We start from the raw sequence: 22,689 nt of genomic DNA, 5'->3' as shown, positions 1-22,689 counted from the left end.
TGAAGAGGAAGCTTAGATACTTTGCTTCAACCATCCATTCACGTGTGTTAATGAATATGGGAAGCATCCATTTGATTTGTTGGTTCCTTCAACCTTTAACAACCAGCTTGATAAGAAAATAATTTCATAAGTGCAATTAATTAGTCATGTCAAAATAATAAAATATAAGTATAAACATTAGAATTTTTTTAAAAGAACAAATTGAAATGGTAATTTTAACATCGGAGTACCTTTGCATATGTTAATGTAATAAGAAAACACATGCATATGGTATTAGGAAAAATAACATCATGTGTCAAAATTTGTAAACTAATATCTTTTTATCTTAAATAATTCTTATTAATCCATCCGTTAAAGTATGCAATATTAATATGATGATTATATATTAAAAATTATTTGATTTAGTCATCCATATATGCTTAATGAAATGTTTATTATTAATTGCTGATATTTTAAAAAGTGTATAAGATGTTAAAATAATGTAAATAATAGCGTATCATTTAATATTTTAAGTTTTAAAAAATTTGTAAACTTATTTTTATTTTATTAAAAATTTAAATTCTATGATCAATTGATAAAATTTATATTTAATATAAAATATTAAAAATATTATTTTATTAAGTTTGACATCTCTTATTATTTAATTAATTATATATTATATTTGACATGTATAAATGAATATACACATACATGACTGATGGATATTAAAATCACCTAATCTATTAAATTTATTATCTTTTTTTTAATAATTGATTCTATAGTAAAATAAAATATTATTTTATGTGTAGTGTAATGCTTATCTAAAGAAAATTTACTTCGAAAAACATTTGAAGGTTTAGATAAAAGTTATTTCCAAATCTCATAATAGACACTATTTTTTTTAATATTTAATAGAGACCATTTTTTAACTATAACTAAATTTATCAATTATTTATATTTGAAAAGAGTGTGATATTGAACTGTTGCCTGTCTATATTTATCAATAATTTTAAAATCATCCTTAAATTATAAGCTACTATTATTATTGTGTTGATAGAATTAGATTATTCATCTAATGTCTCAAAAATCATTGCCAATTATTATATTTAAACAACATTTATACAATTAGTATTATTGGAGGTAAAAATTCATTGTGAAAATAAATAAACAACAATTATTCAAGCTGTCGTTAAAATAGATACTTAAACTTTATATAACAATTTTTTACTTTCAAGAAGGATTTATTATTATTATTATTTAAACAGAAAACTGTTATAAAAACTGAATTAATCCTAGGCACATAATTTCATTCTAAGTGTAATTTGTATAATTATGTGAAAGATTGAAATTATATATCTAAAATACATATTTGCCTCAAGGATGGTTGGAAAGAATGATATTGATTTTTTTAAAATAAAGAAAAAAATTGACACAGTCTTTAAGTTTTTTGAAGTGAAGAGATGTATATATTTTTTTTTCTAATTCAAATTATAATACCTTGGAAAATTAGTAAGGTGAATGCTTTTTTACTCTTTTCTTTTAACGTTTTTACTTGACAAATTCAATATCTCTTACCATTTAAAAAATTTATACATTCTAATAAAAAAATACATTTAATTATAATTTCTTTCTCAACGTTTTTAAATTTAATTATATATAAAATAGTGCACAAAATTCAAACTAAGCTGCAAGGAACTAAAGAGCTTGTAGCCAGCTTAATTAACACTGTAATATTTCATCTTTTTACTTATGAATTAAACAGTATTTATATAATTTACTCTGTGGAGTAAATTAGAAATATTAATGAAATTTTATCAATAAAAATTGTATATATTTTTAATATAATATCTTAACTTTATTAATTTATTTAAAATAAGATTATAATAATGTGCCACCGATGGAATGCGAGATCCTTTGTTTGCAAAGGTATTGGAACAACGAAGGATTAGAAAACTAATTGTAAAGCAATCTTAATTTGTGAGACCAAATTCTGAGTAAATGCTTCTCATCAAATTAAACAACTACCCAGATTCTCAAAAGCTTAATTCTTCACCCCCTACTTGAGCAGAATTAAATTGTAAAATTACCCAAGTGGAAAGGAAGAGGAAAAACAATGAATAATTTACTTATAAAATAACCCTTTTTCATGAGCAATCTGGTTCAGATTTGCTTTTTTCAATTCAAAGAAAGAATTTCACATCCAACACGAATCGATATGCAGCATTTAGAAAAGTTAATTGGACTACTGTGTTGTAACTCCACTACCATTGTGAGCTTTATCCACTGTCACACTCAAAAGGAGCATAAAAAATGGGGATTTTTGAGGATTTCTATGATGTCCACTCTTGCCTATTGGTCGTATAGTTAACACATGATCGCCAAGAAGCACCAGAAATTATTTCCTTCCTCTAATTGCTGGACTTTTTAACTCTCAAATCATGCAAGTTAACTTTACCATAAAAGTAAAGTTTTAAGATAAATGAGAGGGTGTTTAGATTCAAATCAAATATATTCTAGAATAAAATCTTCTAATATTGTAAATTATAACTTTTATGGCACTTAACATAATTTTAATAAATTTTTAAAACGTATTTTCATTGTGAATAATAACTAAAAGGTACAGAAGACTCTCACCGTATCAGTATCCAAAATTAACTCAAAACATGGCAAGGGTGGTTCATGGACTTGAACATCATCATTCATGATCATCAGTTGGAGGATTACTCAAAAACACACAAATAACAGTAAGAATAATAATAATAAACTATTTTTTTGTTTGGGTTCTAGACATGATTAAGTATCCAATATGAGCATCTTTCTTAAGGATGATTATTTTATAAGGATGTGATTGCTTCCGTTAAAGCAACTCTTGTTGTTAATTTATACTTCAAACTAGTATTATAATTGTGATATAAGAAGCTTCCATATTTATACGTAACGGAAGTCGGTATCCTATTCAATGTTTAATAACTTGTACCTGTGGGTAAAACTAGGGAACCGATAATGTTTATATTTAATTAATTTAATTAGCTTTGGCTAACGAACGATGAAATGTAAACCTCATAAGAAGTTGTTTATAAAATAGCAATATGTTCGATGATATGTAAGTATATTTAGTAATTATTAACGTTGAATTAAATAAAACTTAAAAATATTTGTGAATCACTTTGTGAAAAGCAAAGGTAGTGGGATAATAGATGTAATGGATCCTATTCCTAATTGGGTACGGGACAAAATTTGGGAAAAGAAGGCCGGCCAGCCCTGTGTTGTATGACTTTAAAGAAATTCATATTAGCCACCCACTAGTGTCATAAAATTCCTCTCTTTCTTTGTTCCACCCTTCCCTCTCATCTCACTCTTCTACTCTTCACATCCCCATACCCAAGTTTTGCTTATAAATAGAGGGAAAGAAAGTGAGCAACTTGTGTGAGTGAGGATCATGGAGATGGGTTCCATGTGGGTGGCCCTTGTGGCCATTGTTGGTGCTCTTTGGGTCTTAAGATCCATCCTCAAGAATGTAAATTGGTGGCTCTATGAATCCAAATTGGGTGTGAAGCAGTACTCTCTGCCCCCGGGTGACATGGGCTGGCCCTTCATTGGCAACATGTGGTCCTTCCTTAGAGCTTTCAAGTCCAAGGACCCTGATTCCTTCGTCTCCTCCTTTGTCTCCAGGTAATTACCATATGTTAATTTTCTTTATCACCCTCTTCATATACATGGTTTTTCACAAGCTATCTAGTTCTAGCTTGCAGCTGCTTCTGTGTTTTGTGTTAACAAAGCTGCTACTGATAGTGGTCCAGCAAAGCCAAGATAATATACTTTTCTACTTTATCTCTAGTTTGGCGCATAAAAGCTGATTGCCCTGTGTGAAATTACCATAATGCTACCTTTCTAGTTTCAGTGATGTAATTTTCACTTAATTTTTTAACTATGCTTTTAGATTAAAGAGAGATAATATATATATATATATATATATATATGTATATAATATAAGATGGGTAGTGTTGTAAAAATCAAAAAGAAATATTGAGGGAAAATTACTATTATTGTTTTTGTTGTTTTAGAGTTCTAGCTAAACAGAAACAAACAATTCTTTGAAAGAGAAGAGCTGCACTTGTTTGTCATTTTCACTGTGCTAACATCTCTTTCTCGACTTAAAAAAAAAAGAAACTTCTCTTTCTTTCTCGCACAGTGTCCTAAGTTTCCTTTTACTATGTGGCAATGGCGCAGAAGCCACAAGTTGTGGACAGCATGATACGTTGAAACTCCAACTTCTGTCGTTGCAGCTTTCTAGCCTTAAATTAATTATGTATTTTTATGTTTTATAAAAAAATGACAATTTCTAAAACAGCTTTTTGCGTAATTCTTTATGTTTCAAAAATTATCTTAAGTTGCATCCCATCATATTTTGAATTTTAAAAAAATATAATCTTTATTTAAAAGTTTAAATGTATTCACACTTTAGTTTGTTTAAATATAAGAAAGTCATATTAATAACAATAAGTAATTATTTTTATGAATATTTTTTTCTGACAATGTAACTCACTGTCACAGACAATTCTAAGTACTTGATTGTATACTTTGAAACTTAAAAATAAAATAAATTTTAAACACTTTTATTCTTAGTTGAGGGTTTTACTTGAAAATTTCATTTTTCTTAAGAAAATTTAAAATGAATATACTAATTCAAAATTACCACAAATGACAGTATACAAAGAAGAGAATCATTTCAATTTCACCCGTAAGAATGAAATTAAAGCTGAAAAATGATCATTCAAAATTACCACTAACAAATTGGATTAATGTTATGTTTTAATTAATCTTTTAGTTTATTCTGATAAATTTTATTATTAAAATGTATGATATAATTTAAGTCATATATATTTTTTTATCAAAATGTATATTTTTATATTATAAAACACAGCAACTAATTCTCAAACTGTAAATAAGTCCTAAGATAGGTAACTATTTTAAAATACAATTTTAAGATAAACTCGAATAAAAAGTTTGGTAATGCTGCTTATCTTATGTGACGTAGACCACCTAGTATTGTTGTCTTATCTCCCAGGAATAAACGAAAGTTCCGAGGAGAGCATATATACTTCTTCCAGTAAATTTTTTTTCCGAAGATATCTAATGCTATTAATTCGAAGTATTTCAAATTTGATTCCAATTATTTCTCAAATCTGAAACAACTTTAGATCTTTATCTCTACTTTACGTCAGGTGTGAAATTCTTTATTTTTTAGAACATAAATTGGGCGGAAGAAATTTCATAGGCTACTTTTAGTTCAGAAAAACAAGAAGCAAAACGTTGGATATGAGATGAGGGATAAAAGATGAGGGAGACACTTGATGTCATTTAGCATATTTATTAAAACAATTGCTTTTTGTAGCATTATTACGTTGTCGTTCCCTGTGTATTTGATGAATTATTAAATATTTTAGGTGCTACCTAAACACATCACATACCATTATAAATTTTAAATTCTTTACTTTAGTGTCCATAACTATCGGTTTAGCACATAATTTAATGTAAATGCGTAGTTCCGCTAATGATCATGCCAATGTTTGATAAACTATGAAATACTAACACTTGATTTGCTTTACATATTAGTATCGTGTGCATGCATATCCAGTACTGTTACTCTTGGATACTTCCTCGAAATGTATGCCTAAACTGTAAATTATCTAGTATTAAACACCACTAAATACGTCAAATAGTATTTAATTTTTACAAATAATATAATACATGGGGAAGGGTTTTTTTAAATTAGTTTAAGTATAAAAATTCTTACACTTAATTTGAATCTTTCATTTAACTTACATCTACCGGTTAGTAAAATAATAAATTATAACTCGTTAAATATAAATTAAAAGAAATATTTGGATTAAGTATAAGAAGAATTTTAGATTTAAATTAGTGTGAGAAGATCTTGCCTAATAATATATTATATTAATAAATAATTTTATTAGCATAAATCAATAATATATATCATCAATGTACAAACATTAGCATAGTACATTATTTATGAGTATATGCTTTCGAATTCTTTACTGACAATTTAATATTGTTAGATGAAATCTATACTGACGAAAATAATTCTATCAAATGACATTTATTATGCATTAATAAATGATAAATGTTTTGTAATTATATAGAGGTATAGTCTCTTGATAAATCGTACGTGGAAGCTGCTTTTCTTAGTGGGCAATAGGTAGTAATTTACGATGATAATGGTTTATAACTTCTACAATTTTTAGTAATGTCTATAATTTATATGATGACAGTGATCTTAGACTCTTGATATGTATTGTATTTGATTCAATACCCATATCATATTTGTGCATCATAGCTGATACTAACATTTTTATTCGATCAACAAACTATAAAGATATGGACGAACTGGAATATACAAGGTTTTGATGTTTGGAAACCCAAGTGTAATTGTGACAACACCTGAAGCATGTAAAAAGGTTCTAACAGATGATGATAAATTTATACCTGGTTGGCCTTCTTCTGCGATAGAACTCATTGGAAAGAACTCATTCATTTCAATGGATCATGAAGAACATAAGCGTCTTAGGCGTTTGACATCCTCTTCAATCAATGGCATGGAAGCATTGTCTTTGTACTTGACATATATTGAAGAAAACGTGAAAAGTTCATTGGAAAAATGGACCAACATGGGACAGATTGAGTTTTTGACTGAAATTCGGAAGCTTACTTTCAAAATCATTATGCATATTTTCCTTAGCTCAGAAAGTGAACCTATTATGGAGGCTCTGGAAAGAGAATATACTACACTTAATTATGGAATTAGAGCCATGCGGATTAATATTCCTGGATTCGCATACCATAAGGCATATAAGGTACTTTGCAAGTTCATCTTAATGCTCTTCATAATTTTGTCATAATGATGTGTAGATAATTTTTTCTAAATCAACAAATTATTCTTAATGGTGCTTATTTAATGTTGGAAACACATCGATAAGTCATTGTTTGATATGAAAACTATAGTAATAATGTCTTAATCCAACTTTTGGCTTATACATGAAAATAGAAAGTTTTATTATCATTGATTTGCTTTTAATTTGAACAAAAAACATAGTAGTGTCCTTCTAGCAATTATCTCAAAATATGAAGTGGTTAATGGTCAAGTTACTTTAATTCATCATGAATCAAAGCTTATTAATGTTCTTATCATTCACTTATTTGATAGTGACCACATAATTTGTAATTTATGTGATGTTGAAACCATTTGAAGAAAATACAATCAATTTCTGTCTGTTAGACTAAAGGTGCGTTTGAAATAGTATATGAAAAACTTACGAAAATAAGTTATAATTTTTTAGAACTTATGTCAATAAACTTCTACATGTAACTTATCAAAATAGTTTTTTAAGCCTAAGTTTACAGTATAAATCCCTTATATAATAAGAGTTTATTGAATAAATGTTTAATTAAAATGTTATCCAAATACACCTTAGAAGTGTGTGTTGACCTGGTAGTTCACTTTTGAATTCTTAGGTGTTACGGGACACTAATTTGTTGCAGTGCTAAAATGCGATATATACTTCTATGTTCATAATCTAGTTGAAATTAGAGCATATGCCAATAAAACTTATTTATATTACTTATATTGTTCTTTTTCTTCTTTTGGGGTCTTCAATCAAGCATATTCTAGGATTGTTATATTACTTATTCACATTGTCACATTATTCTGTATGTTCTTCAAATGGAGCAAAAGTCTCTTTCAGCGAGACTCTTATTATAACATGAAGAAGCAGAATGTAGTCTATGAAAATCTCGTAGTTATATAGGTAAACATCTTATTTTTATGTTTTTTTTCAGGCTAGGAAAAATCTAGTGGCCATATTTCAATCTATTGTGGATGAGAGAAGAAACATTAGGAAGGGATATTTACCTCAAAAAGCCAAAGATATGATGGATGCTTTGATAGATGTTGAAGATGATGATGGAAGAAAGTTAAGGGATGAAGATATCATCGATATTATGTTAATGTACTTGAATGCAGGTCATGAGTCTTCAGGACATATTACCATGTGGGCAATCTTCTTCCTAAATAAGCACCCAGAATATCTCCAAAAGGCTAAGGTATCAAGTTATTAAATTATCATAGTCCATCAAAACTTCCAATTATTAATGGATCATAGACTTGTATATTAATCACTTCATCTTGAAAAATGTCTCCACATCCTTCCCTCTCCCCAAAAATATTTAACCATTACTCTATGATATTGTTTACTCTTGGAATAGGCAGAACAAGAAGAAATAATAAGGAAAAGGCCTCCAACACAGAAAGGGTTGATACTAAAGGAGATCCGAGAGATGGATTTTCTTTACAAGGTATATTTGTTTATCTAAGTTAATGTCATCAACTGATACAAGATAAACTATTGTTATATCGTTTTTCCATTTTTCACATTCCTTAGGTGATTGATGAAACAATGCGTGTGATCACATTCTCATTAGCAGTGTTTCGAGAGGCAAAATCAGATGTCAATATCAATGGTTAGTTTGTGTTCTACTTATTTATTTTGTTTCTACTTATTTATTTCACATATCAATATTAGAATGTTCTATTTACAAGATATGTTAAGACTAACTCATTTCCAAAATCAGAATATTCTATAAGATTGCCCTTACTTGGTAGATATGAAAAAAAGAAGGGAACAAAGTTATCCTCTTCTTCCTCTTTTTTAACTTAGTTTTGTCTAGGGTACAAATGATTGCAAGTGATTAGTATGATCCACATAAATGTTACAAGAATATCATGATGCGGCATAGAGTTGATGCAAAAAGGTAGCATGAAGTATAACCTTTGATTCATATTAAAAAAGACTGTGTGTATATGGAATGAAACAGGTTACACTATTCCAAAAGGTTGGAAAGCTCTTGTTTGGTTTAGGTCCATTCACCTTGATCCTGAAATATATCCTAACCCAAAGGAATTTAATCCTTATCGATGGAATGTAAGTTGAAATTCTTTTTTTTTTTTTAATTAAATTGGATTGAGTGAATGGATTGTTCCAATTACTCTCCACTTGTATGTATGCTTTATGATTTAATGTTCAATTTGTTGATGCTTATTCATAGAAAGAACACAAAGTAGGGGAATTTCTTCCTTTTGGAGGAGGTAGCAGATTGTGTCCTGGGAATGATCTCGCCAAGATGGAAATAGCAGTTTTTCTTCATTATTTCATCCAAAATTACAAGTGAGCAATCATACCTAACTTTTCATTTTATGCATCTCTTTTCTTATATAATAAATATTAGGCTTAACTAAATTTCACACTTTCATAAATTTGCAATTTTTTTATTTTGTTCCTTTTTTTTTTATTTTCAACCTAGTTCCTAAAAAGTTTCTTTTCATTTTTATTTGATTCCTCGGTTAGTAATTTCTTAACTTGTTTTGTTATTTGTTTACATAACATCTAAGTTGATAAAATTAAAAAATGAAAAATAAAATAAAAATTATCCAAGTAACAAACTACCAGTAGAAAGACTGAATAGAGAAAAAAAAATTGGAGACCAGTTGAAAAAAAAATAAAGGATCAAATAAAAAATAACGAATTTTAGGAAATCAAAATTTTAGTTAAATTTAAATATTATTCATATTCTACAAGTTCTATGGTCCACTTGTTTGTCAATATATATGGAATTCGTTTAGGGCTACTTGGATTTTTATATTATTTTTTATCATTTGCATATCTATTTTTTTTTTCTGTTAATATATTATACCATAACAGTCTGATAAATTAAACTGTTATATAAGCTAGCCAATCATATAGTGAATGAAAACAAAAGGAACCCTTTTGGTACATATTCCAGATGTGCTAGATATGGTTTTAATTTTACTGAACATAGAACCGTCATTTAAAGACTTAAAAAAATGAAACCAATTTTTTATTTCTAACGTTGTATTAACAAAATTTTATGTTGTTGTTTGATTGCACAGGTTTGAACAGCTTAATCCTCATGGTGCCGTGAGATACTTACCGCATACAAGGCCCATGGACAATTGCTTAGGAAGAGTGAAGAGATGTTCATCAGCATGAGAGAGAGACACATGCAGAAGCCCATATCCACTCTGTTGTCATGGTTTTAAAAAATAACAGTTTAGGAAGTTTCACAGCACATACAAATAAGTATAGTAGCTAGTTACTCATCTATCTGGTCCAAATGTTCTGAAACATCCACAAACATTAACTGTTTCATTAGCTACAAATTCAAAGGAAAGAATCTAATTTCTTTTTCTTCTGCAAAATTAATATTTGTTGTGTTGTGCAGAGATCAACATTAACGCTAATAATGAACTATCTTCCTCAATAGGTTTGGATAGGACATACTTTTACATATATATATATATATATATAAGATAAAAGGAAATAGATACCAAGCAGCACCAGGTAATTATTGTATTAGTTTAATTTTATATAAATTTTTAAATTGTGAATTAATTTAAATTTATTACTTTTAAATTAATTATTATAAAAATAAAAATAATAATAATAATAATATATTATTATTATTATTATTAAAATTCATGATTAGATGAGATGATAATATAAAAACACTAGTCAGTAGTTTGTGCACATATTTTATTTTAAAATAAATATATACAATTTAATAATTTCTAATTTATATTTTTGTATCTTTAACAAATTAGTGCTATAAATAACTCATGAAAATATAATTTTGATAAAACATTATAATATATCATCATTTTATAAAATGAAAAATTAATAAGTAAGATAAATGAGTTAATACGGTAAAAAAAATATTTACAAATTATTTTTAAAATGTAAATAAATTAGTATATATAATTAATTATTAATTTTATTACATACATCATATATTTATGAGTAGATATATTATGTTAATAAATAGGATAATTGTAATGACAATGTAAATAAAATTATTTTTTAATTTTAAAAAATATTAATAGATACATTAAAAATATTGATTGATAATTTATTTTAGAATTTATGCAAAAATTTGTAATATATATAATTATTGGTTAAATATTAACTTTATCATAAATTTTTATTTTTAAATTAAATTTAAATACTTAAAAGTAATAATTTTTGTTGGTTAAAAACAAGCACATTAATTATATTAAAGATAGAAAGTGTAATAAGTTTTTTTAATAAGATTTAAGTGTTATTGATTGCTCTAAGAGTTGAAATCATAATTTTTTATTAGTATTAGCATTGATGAAGAGTATTAATATTTTAATAAAAATGAAAAAAAAAACCAGCACCTATAACTTTTTAACCTAAAATAATAAATAGTGAGTAAAAATTATAATTAAATATCATTATTTAGTTAAATAGAATGAAAAATATGATATATTTATTAATTTTAAATTTTGAAAATAATATTTGATTTAAGTAGTGACATTAAAAATGTCTCAAATTTATTAATGTAAATAATAAAATTAAAAATTAAAAAACATGTCATTCATAACTTATATAAAAAAATTTGAATAATATAATTTAATGTTCTGTTCAATTGAAGTAATATATTTACTGAATTTAATTTATATATATATATTAAATGTATGAATGTTTATATAAAAAAAATTATTAATAAATAAAAATATTCATAAAAATTGATTGTAAAAAATATATTAAAAATAACTGACACAAATTCACTGTATTGTAGCATTAATATTGTGTTAAATATTATGATAAATATATTATATATTTATAATCAACTTGAATAACATAATTTAATATTATGTTCATATAAAATAATATATTTATTAAACTTAATTCGAAGTATTAAATGTATGCCTTGTATATTTAAAAAAATTTTATTTATCAAATAAACAAAGTAATTATTTATTTTATTTCTTAAACATATATAATAAAATATCTACTAAAATATTATAGTATTTTTTATTAATTTTTAAAACACATTTATTTTTAATTTGTCAATATTGATGTACAATCTTTTAAGTTTGAAACTTAATTCAATCTTTAAAATTTGGAAAAACATTTCTCTATTAAATGAGGTATTTATAAAGAAAATTTTAGCTATTTTTTATTATATAATTAGTTTATTTCCTTCTTTGACCAAAAAATACACATTTATTTTAAAATTTATTTTAAAATAATAAAATTTAAATACACGTTAATATAATAAATACAAAATGAAAAATAGTTGCAATAATTTAATTCTTACTTTCTAAGTGTAATTACTATGGCAAATGAAATATTATAAGTTATTTTAAATTTTTATAATTATTTAAAATATTTTAATTTTGAATTTATTGATTATTAAAAAATTTAAACTAACAAAAATGAATGCATATTAACATAAATTCAAATTCTTGAAAACTTTCTTATGTGTCAACAATTCGATATAATTTTATTTTTTTTCAATACAATGCACATTTGTTGTTAACATTGTTTTTAAATTTTTTTATATATACATTATATTTTTCATTTAAATTATACTAAAATTATGATTTTTTTTCTTTAACTTTCTTATTTCTTTAAATTTAATTTATGTTTCATTTCAGTACTTTAATTTAATTTTATTTATTTTTATGAATTATTTAAAAAAATATTTATTCTATCTTTTAATTTAATAAAAAAATTAAATTAGCAACATTTTGGACAACAACTTATTCTTATTTTACATTTTCATGCATTTTAATTTTAAATGATCATATAAAGTTTCATATTACAACTAAAAAACTTATTAATTATTTATAAATCATTTCTGAGCAATTATTCTTTTTTATTGCATTATAAATACTTAATAGTCGGTGTCAACCCATCATCAATTATTAAATATCATAGAATAATATTTTTTATTATTATTAATCAGCAATTCAGCATAATTGCATTAAATACCAAAACATCTTCGAAGTTAATAAAATTTGACAAATGAAACACTTAAAAGACAACTTGAGGATAAAAAAATAGTTTAGAATACTAATTAATTTTGAAAGAAAGTTAAAGAATTGAGGTAAAAGTTAAATTAAAACATATCAGACTAAATTAAATAAAACAAAATGGAGGACTAAAATCAAAACTTTACTTAAGTATTATTTAACTCTCTCTTTTTTTATTTAATGCATTAAGTATATGGTTAAGTACCGTAAATACAGTTAGGTACTTTTTTAATCACTTAAAAAATAAATATTAAATAATTTTAATATAATAAAAATTTTAAATATATTTTTTATTTTAATGAATAATACACCTGTACCTGATATACGATAGAGGGGATAGAAAACCCCTCCACATTATTCTCTGGCTATATTATATTTTTAAACTTCAACTTTCAGATAAATTTATTTTCCATTCCTGTTTTTTTTATTCCCCGTGAAATCCCCAACATTTGTAAGAATAATAATAATATAATTTAAATAAAAAGTTTTCAACAAATTTAATTTTTTTAGAAAATTCAAATTCTAAAAATATAATTTAATATATTAAATTATATTACAAAATTAAGAGTACATTTGTATTAAAAAAAGTTGAAAGATAGTTTTGTCACTTTCAATTGCAGCCAAGAATGTAATCTCTATCACCATCTCCAAATTTATTTCAGAAAACCATATGTACCATTCTTATCCTTTCAATGACACAATTTTTAAATTTGAGGTACTAATAAGCCAAACTTCCCAAGAATATCCAGCTAATAGAAAAAAAATTATTATCCTAATCATCTTACATTAAAAAAATATAGATTCTTAACCTACTTATTATAAACATTTTTGTAATTGTTAAGGATACCATCCATAAAAAAAATGAAGACCTTTAATTGTTTATCTTACTTACCATAAAAACTCCTTAATTCATTATTTTTTTTTACAAATAATTTTTTAAAATCCTTAACCACAGTACAATCAATTTTGTATAGTTCATTACTTTCCATATTACAATAAAAATAATAATTCTTTGCCTACATATCATTAAAAAAAAAAATACTTTAACTGTTTTTATTTTATAAAAACTCCCTAAAAATAATTCTTACCTCAAACGGAATTTTCCTTAATTACTTAGCCTACTTTAAAAAAAATCACCAAAAAAGGTTACTAACTTCGTTAGCTTACTTATCATGTAAATATTTTATTTATTAGCTTTCTTCTCATAGAAATAAATCCTAAAATTCATAGCCTATGTATACCACTAAAATTATTTAATTTATTAATTATGTCCTTACCATTAAAAAATTTATAGTTCTTAATATTGTATTAATATAAAGCTCTTACATTATTATACAATTATAATAAAATATTAATATAATTTAAAAATTAATTATTATAAAAGTACAATTGGATGACAAATAATTTAACATTACATTGTCTATGCTAATTAAATTCTAAAAGCAAAGTCTTTAAGTTTTTATTTGCTTTGTACTTCTTGTAAACTAGCATAGTACCTTACATTGTAGGGTAAGATTAAAATAAAAACAAGAATACATTAAATAAGTTATATATTTAAAATTTCATAACAAAATATATTATTATAAAAGTATAAATTAAAATAATTTATTTATCAATAAATATAAATTATTAGTATAATATGATATCCTTATTAATTAAAACATAATTAATAAAATTTATTGATAAAATTTATTAAAAATATTATATATTGTAAAAAATGTATAAGTTAATAAAAATAATTATTGATTTAAAAATAAAAATATTTAAAAATATATTTAATATTTATTAGTAAGTAATTAAATGTGCATTTAATATCTTTTAGTTTATGTATTAAATATACACAATAGAAAATATAAATAAATTATATTGATAATATTTTATTAAAATATTAAATACACATTTTTATTTAATGAATTTAATTATATATATATACCTTTATTTTGTAATCTATATTTGACTTGACTTGTTTATACTTTTGTGTAATATATAATAGATAATTAATTTTAAACATTTGACATTGAATTAAATTTAAAAATTAAAAATATACAGTTTAATAAAATTTTAATTTTCAAAATGTAATATTTTTAAAATAAAATAATTTAACCCAAATTAATATTGTATTATCGGTGGTTTAATATTGCAATATTATATTGATAATTTCAATATTGATAGACATGCTATTAAATAGTTAAAAAAATTTATATTTTAAAAATATATAAAATTTATAGTCGATTTGCTTAATGATAACATTTAATTTAATAATTAAATTAATAAAATTTGTATTCAGGGTAAATTATTAAACGTACTAAGTTTGCAACGACTTATTCTTAGAGTAAGTAAATCCTCACTTTTGTATTCTAAAAAAAAATATTATATCAATTATTTATAAAAGGATCAACTACTTAAAAAATGATATGATATTTTTTAATTTTTTTTTTACAGATACATATACTGTGTTAGTTTATTTAAGAATTATTTTGTAAAAGAATTGCTAAAAAATTGAAAAAACGAATATATTAAAATATATTTTACAAAAATGATAAAATAAATATAATAATATTTTACATGATCAATATTTATTTTAATTTAAAATAAATATATTATTAAATTTTAAATTATTTAATATGAATTTATTATTATTATCATCATACAAATAAAATCAATTATTAATAATTGATTTTTAAAATAAAATATAGTTCTAAATAAATTTTATAAAAATAATTTCGCATATTCTTTTAATTAATATATTTTGAGAGAAGAAATTCAAAAAAAGAAGATTAATAAATTTAATGATTATTGTGATAAAATAAAAAGAGAGAGATTAATTTAACAAGTATTTTTTAAATAAAATAATATAATAAACAATGATCTTGAAAATCTAAACATATTAATGCTATGATTAAAAAAAATTCAGTTATTGTCAAGTACCAAGATTACAACACACACAAAAAAAAAAAAAAACACAATCAATTGTAAAAAGTACTCAAATAACTTCTTTATATATATATATATATATATTAAAACCCATTTAATTACCCGTTACCATAAAAATTTCTATATGTATAAAAGAAATATTTAAATTTTTTATAATTAAAATTAATTGAAGTCTTAACATATATTTACTTCCTCAATTTTTAATATCAATAAAAAAAAACTTCTTTAATTGTTTATCGTATTTTCTATAAAAATTCACTAATTTCAAATTATTTTTTCTACCAAAAAAGTTTTATAATTCTTTACCAAATTTAACTTAAATACACTGTAGCGTATTTTTTTAATTAATGTCATCCAGTGCAAAATTTTATATATCTTTATTGAATTTAATGCTTTGTACATTTTTTAAAATCATTAATTATCACACCATTGAATTCAAATAAGTTGATAAAATTCATTTATGATAGTTATTTTAAAATATTAATTTCTAAATCAAATAAATGATATTATTATTGATAGGAGTTATGGTTAATTTTACACAAAATGGTCAACTTGCGATGATAATAATAATAATAATAGTAATAATAATAATAATAATAAGAATTAATTAAATATTTGATTTTGATGAAATTTACATAATTTGAATTTAGTTTTTTAAAATATTTTGTTAAGATATAATATTTATTTTTTTCCTAGACTATTATTTTCAATCTATTTTAATTAATGTGATCCATTGAGATGCTGCAAAGTGTTACTTTTTTTATTGAATCGTATTAGTTATAAAAATTAAAAATAATATTTTGTGGGAAGGTGAGAACTATATTTTAACAAAACATTTTATAAAAATTAAGTCAAAATTATGCAACTTTTATAAGAACCAAACATTTAATTAAGTCTAATAAACTTAATAATATTAATAATAATAAAATTATAGAGTTTGACAGTCTGCCGGATTTCATTAAACTATACAAGTATACCAAATGTGATTTTTTTATTTAAGAATTTTAATTTTTGTGCATTAAAAATGGAAAAAAAATTCATACTATCAGTCAATTCAAATACATTATTACGATATTTTTTTATTAATTATTATAGAATTAATAAATTTGGTTAATATAAAAATGTATCATTAAATGACAGTGTAAAATAACAATATAAAAATTCTTAACATTGAAAATATATTTAATTAAATTATTATTATTATAATTAGACCCATTTTCAAAATCTATAAATTTAATGAATATATATATTACAATAAAGGAATTTAATAATAGAATTAAAAAACATTAAATTCAAAAAAACATTAAATTCAATGAATTTAATGTATATATTTTTCAATAGCACTGTAGCTCAAATTTTATTTCCTTTTTCTATTTTACTTCATTTCTTTCATAATTTCTCTCTTCTTGGTTAGGTGAATTTTGCATATAAATAGGCACACACAGAGTCAAGAAGTTTGTGTCACAGTTTAGTACTAAGTTTTGGTGTGTCAACTTTGTGGAGATGGGTTTCTTGTTGATGCTTTATGCTGTTGGTGCTCTTTTGGCCCTAAGATTTCTCTTCAAGAATGTAAATTGGTTGCTCTATGAATACAGACTAGGGGAAAAGCGATACTTTCTTCCTCCAGGTGACATGGGTTGGCCTTTAATAGGCAACATGTGGTCCTTCCTCAAAGCTTTCAAGACCAATGACCCTGATTCTTTCATGGCTTCCTTTGTCTCAAGGTAATCACCATCCTTTATTTAGTTTTTTTGTGTTCAACATGCTATTGTTGGCTTGCAATTGATTCTATATTTCACTTAACAAGATTCTCCTTTGGCAAAACACACACATGATATTTTGGACCAAAGATACTTAATTGTTCCGATGATTGCTCATTTGCTCTATATCAAGAGATCAACGCTCATAGCATTGAATACATATGATATTAACCACACAAATAGTCATTTTCTTTTACTAAGCACTCATTAACATTTATTAAGTGCATTTTATTATGATGCATCTAATTTCATTATCTATATTATAGTTTTCAATTTTTGTTTGAAGTAAAAGTGGACAAGTATTTGCTACAGACATTAAGGGCTGTTCGGTTTAAAAATTATTTTCTCTTTTCGTTTTTATACAAAACTATCATTATTTTCATTCCAATTCCTATTTTTAAAAGATTTGTTCAAACATAATGAACACAAAAATAATATTTTTAGTATTTTCTGTACAAATTTTTGAAAAAAGAATAAAAACAAGGTTATAATTTTTGCAATTAAAATCGAAAATAAAAAAAGAAAATATTTTTGAAACCTACCAGTCCCTAGACAGTCCATCTTTTAAGGATTCATAAAGTTTTACTTATTCATTTACAGTACAACGATTCCTTTTGTTTTGTTTTCTTGTGAAGTCCATTTTAACGATTTTAAAATATTACAATGTTCTTCTCCACAGTTTTAAAGCTTTAATATTTGAAGGACTCTTAACACCCCCTGAAACATGAGAGAAAACTGAACATTAGTAATTTGAAATTTAGTTCACAGTTTGTGTAATTTCACTAATGATCGTTCCAAAAGATTAACTAATGTATTAATGCAACCAATAATGCAGGTTTGGAAAGAGTGGCATATACAAGGTCTTGATGTTTGGAAACCCAAGTGTTATTGTAACAACACCTGAAGCATGCAGAAGAGTTTTGACGGATGATGACAAATTCACTTTAGGTTGGCCCCGTTCTACAGTAGAGCTCATTGGAGAAAAATCATTCATTTTAATGCCCTATGAAGAACATAAGCGCCTTAGACGCTTAACATCTTCCTCAATCAATGGCTACGAAGCACTCTCCGTTTACTTGAAATATATTGAAGAAATTGTAAAAAGTTCATTGGAGAAATGGACTACCATGGGAGAAATTGAGTTTTTAACTCAAATGAGAAAGCTTACTTTTAAAATCATTATACATATTTTTCTTGGCGCAGAAAGTGAATCTATTATGGAGGCTTTGGAGAAAGAATACACAATACTTAATTATGGGGTTAGAGCTATGCGAATTAACCTTCCTGGATTTGCATTCCATAAAGCATTGAAGGTAACTTTCCATTACCATCTTACTCTCTAAAGCATTAAATGTATGAAACCTAAACAAAAAGTAAAAAGTTTTGTATTTATCTACCTCTAATGTGAATGAAATGCAAAGTTATATATGCTACTAATTGAAAATGTTGAAGTTCTTTTTCAAGTGTAATGTTTCATGGTATATAATTTATTTATTTTTTAATTTTAGGCCAGGAAAAATCTATTGGCTGTGTTTCAATCTGTTGTGGATAAGCGAAGAAACGAAAGGAAGGAAAAATTGTCCAACAAAAAAGCCAAAGATATGATAGATGCTTTAATAGACGTTGAAGATGAAAATGGAAGAAAATTAGGTGATGAGGAGATCATTGATATTATGTTGATGTATTTAAATGCGGGTCATGAATCCTCAGGACATATTACCATGTGGGCCACCTATTTTCTCCAAAGGCATCCAGAATATTTCAAGAAGGCCAAGGTAATATCAAAGCACTTAATCGTCATTTGTTCATCTATATTTGTAATTGCTAATGGACAATAAAGGTGTGCATTTACTATTTTGCCTAGATATGTCTCAATGTCCTACTCTTTTATCCAAAACCTTTAATTTTACTTTCTAATATTGTTTATCTCCTTAAATAGGAAGAACAAGAAGAAATACTAAGAAAAAGGCCTTCAACACAAAAAGGTTTGATACTCGAAGAAGTTCGAAAGATGGAATATCTTTCTAAGGTAGATATTGTTGATTTAAGGCTTCTTTCAAATTATAATTGATGATTTTGTGATTACATTTATTTTTATTTATTTACCTTGCATAGGTGGTTGATGAAACATTACGTGTGGTTACATTCTCACTAATGGTCTTTCGAGAGGCAAAATCTGATGTCAATATCAATGGTTAGTCCATGTTCAAATAATATATCTATTTATAAATTGAGTAAAAGCTTCATACATCTCTTTTCTCACTTTGTGTTGATTACTAGTCATGAAAACATAAGTGGAATAATCTATCTTGGTCCCTTTTTTATTCCTTCAAAGTTCAAACTATTTTGGCAACATCTTTTTTCTATTATGCTTTGTTAATAATGATGAATCAAATATATGATCATTCTTTCATAGTACAAATACTAAGCTCAAACTTCTTGAACTCTTAAATAAAATTATCAACTCTATGATGTAGCATGACGTAGATGTAAAGATGCAACATAAAACATGTTACTTTATTCATAGAATTAAATAGATTAACTACAACTCGATGTTACAGGTTACATGATTCCAAAAGGTTGGAAAGTTCTAACTTGGTTCAGGTCAGTTCATCTTGATCCTGAAATATATCCTAATCCAAAGGAGTTCAATCCCGAGAGATGGAATGTAAGTTTCAAAGATTTGATTTTCATACATGTGAAATAGATGATTCTATATGTTTTACACTTAACAGGAGCTTCATAATTTGTTTTGACAATTGAGATGATCATTAATAGGAGATTCGCAAGGCTGGAGAATTCCTTCCATTTGGTGCAGGAACTAGACTATGTCCTGGGAATGATCTTGCCAAGTTGGAAATCTCGGTTTTCCTTCATCATTTTCTTCTGAATTATGAGTAAATATTTTATTTCCCTTCAAGTCATCCACATATTTTATTTTTCATACAATATGTGATTGAACCTCAATCTATATTAATGCAAATATAATTTTGTTGTTAAAGATCGACTTTAAAAGTAATTTAAAGATCACTTTCTCAACTTAAAATTTCAAGTTATTGCTTTTTCAAATCTTTTCATTTTGTTTGTTAATAGTATGCATGAGTTTTTGTAGAATTAGATTGTTATTAATGCACGTCTGAAGCTATACAGAATAAAAAAAAACACTTACTTCACATGAATATATTCTTACATCCTTATTTAACTATTTAAACAATCTTGAATACAAGTTTATTTGTTAGGTAAAAAATATATCAATTTTATCGATCAATCAAATATTTTATTGACATATTTTCATATGTTTTTCTGCCCAGGCTCGAACAACTGAATCCTGAATCACCCCTAAGATTCTTACCCCACACAAGGCCTTTGGACAATTGTTTGGCAAGGATCAAGAAGGTCAAATAATGGCAAGATCCTAAAGGAAAAAGAGCAGCATCTCAATATGAAATCTATGTAGATATTTTTCCATCAAATAAGACCAAAGATCGATAGACAATGAAAGTTATTCCATGTATTAAGCTTTAATCACTAGCTAATGTCTAGTGAGTTATTCAACTGGCTGAAGGAATTGAAACTTCGACAATTTTTTTCTTCAATCTACTACTTCTTGATAAAGATGTGTGCATAGTAACCATCATAAGTGTGAGTATTGATTGATAAGCAGTTATATTAAAACGCATATTTAAGCACTTTAGATAGCGAAGTGACATCCCCAAATCAAACCGAACTAGTTTAATGCATAAAATGCGATTAACAAGTTATCGTGCTAGATCAATAGATAATTTAGAAACATTTCAAAATTAGATGCACTCCATGCCCGCTAATAAGTATACTATAAACTAATTATTCCCAATTTATTTTTCAAACTAATAATGATTTTTTCCCCCTTGGTAAACCACCAAGTTTGGTATACTTTCTAATGTGCATTAAGGGTATCTAATTGTTCATTCGCGGACAGCAGCCAAACTATACACTAAGGTATAAAGATTATCGAAATTTGTTTTATGTGTGAGTGCGTATGAAACTGTGTAAGATGGTTAAAAAAACTCAACTATTTACCAAGATTTGTATATGAACATCTTAATAGTTAAAATATGATTTCTACATTTCTTCTAATTAAATCAATTTTTTTCTAATTTTGTTAAGGTGTGTGGCAAATGAAGAAACTACTTTGATTCGAAGGTAGGAGCTCTATCAGAAAGATTCAAAGGTTCATGTACTATCAATAGCAAACCTATATATAGTTAGGAGACCAATAACAAAATTATATAAGCACTAAATTTAAAATAAAATTTGCTTGGTAAAGCTTATAAAAGTAATTTAGCTGCTAATGCTATTCCCCTTTTGTACCCATCATCTGGTTTCACCTCAAACACCAATCTCCATACCTATTATGGCTCCCTTACCATCATTCACTACACCCTATTAAAATGTAATTTTATAAAGTTAAGAACTAAATTAATGGAGACATAAAATTTCATGACTAAAATAGATACTTACTCATAGTTATTCTCTCAAAATATATTAAAGTTTAATTTTAGTCCCTACAAAATTATTTTTTATTTTTTTTAAATTAGTACTTTTGACTCTTCTTACTAATTTAATTTTACAAAAAAAAATGTGACACCAAAATTGACACAGGATAACATTTGAATTAATTACGTCATCATTTAATAGTAATATTTAGAGACTAATTTTTATATGAAAAAATTAAAAATAGATTAAAATTTAAAAAAATTATTTTGACAAAAAAAAATATGGCAGTATCGTCCCTAATGCTGCCACGTAGAGCACTCCTTCCAATTAAATGATATACTTAAAGTGGGAGAAGATCCTTTGCTTTGACATCGCATAGGATTACAACCATTAAAAATATATAATTTATTTTATAAATAATAATATAAAATTATGGAAATTATGAATGAATAAGATGGGTTCAATTTACTGTCTCATGTTAAATTTCAATGCAGAGGATCATATCTTACTTAAAGTAGTATTCACAATTATGCATAATATATTTAAGATAAAGAAATAAAGCCAACCTATAAAAAAAATTATAACATTATTATATAAAAATCAAATCAA

At 24.9% G+C, this 22,689-nt stretch overlaps 2 protein-coding genes across 3 annotated transcripts; both read left to right on the top strand.

Annotated features, from left to right (window-relative positions):
- The first annotated feature begins 3,280 nt into the window (after positions 1-3,280).
- LOC113848895 (ent-kaurenoic acid oxidase 2-like) lies at positions 3,281-10,304 on the top strand. Of its 2 annotated transcripts, none has more exons than XM_027478310.1 (8): positions 3,281-3,651; positions 6,374-6,851; positions 7,834-8,097; positions 8,260-8,349; positions 8,436-8,514; positions 8,869-8,979; positions 9,104-9,218; positions 9,962-10,304. In XM_027478310.1, the coding sequence occupies exons 1-8, from the start codon at positions 3,419-3,421 to the stop codon at positions 10,059-10,061; spliced, it is 1,470 nt and encodes a 489-aa protein (XP_027334111.1). In that variant the 5' UTR covers positions 3,281-3,418; the 3' UTR covers positions 10,062-10,304. The 2 variants fall into 2 exon arrangements, with proteins under 2 accessions (XP_027334111.1, XP_027334102.1); XM_027478301.1 differs by having other exon boundaries at positions 8,869-8,975; positions 9,100-9,218; positions 9,962-10,267.
- A 1,713-nt stretch (positions 10,305-12,017) lies between these two features.
- LOC113852227 (ent-kaurenoic acid oxidase 2-like) lies at positions 12,018-21,048 on the top strand. The gene is made up of 9 exons (XM_027482464.1): positions 12,018-12,022; positions 17,290-17,568; positions 18,440-18,917; positions 19,113-19,379; positions 19,544-19,633; positions 19,720-19,798; positions 20,166-20,272; positions 20,383-20,501; positions 20,916-21,048. Exons 1-9 carry the CDS (start codon positions 12,018-12,020, stop codon positions 21,007-21,009), a joined length of 1,518 nt encoding a protein of 505 aa, XP_027338265.1. The 3' UTR covers positions 21,010-21,048.
- Positions 21,049-22,689: the final 1,641 nt, after the last annotated feature.

The sequence above is a fragment of the Abrus precatorius genome, unplaced genomic scaffold (genome assembly GCF_003935025.1).
Source record: "Abrus precatorius isolate BTA unplaced genomic scaffold, Abrus_2018 Scaffold10, whole genome shotgun sequence".
NCBI lineage: Eukaryota > Viridiplantae > Streptophyta > Magnoliopsida > Fabales > Fabaceae > Abrus > Abrus precatorius.
This window is presented reverse-complemented; position numbering and strand designations above follow the sequence as displayed.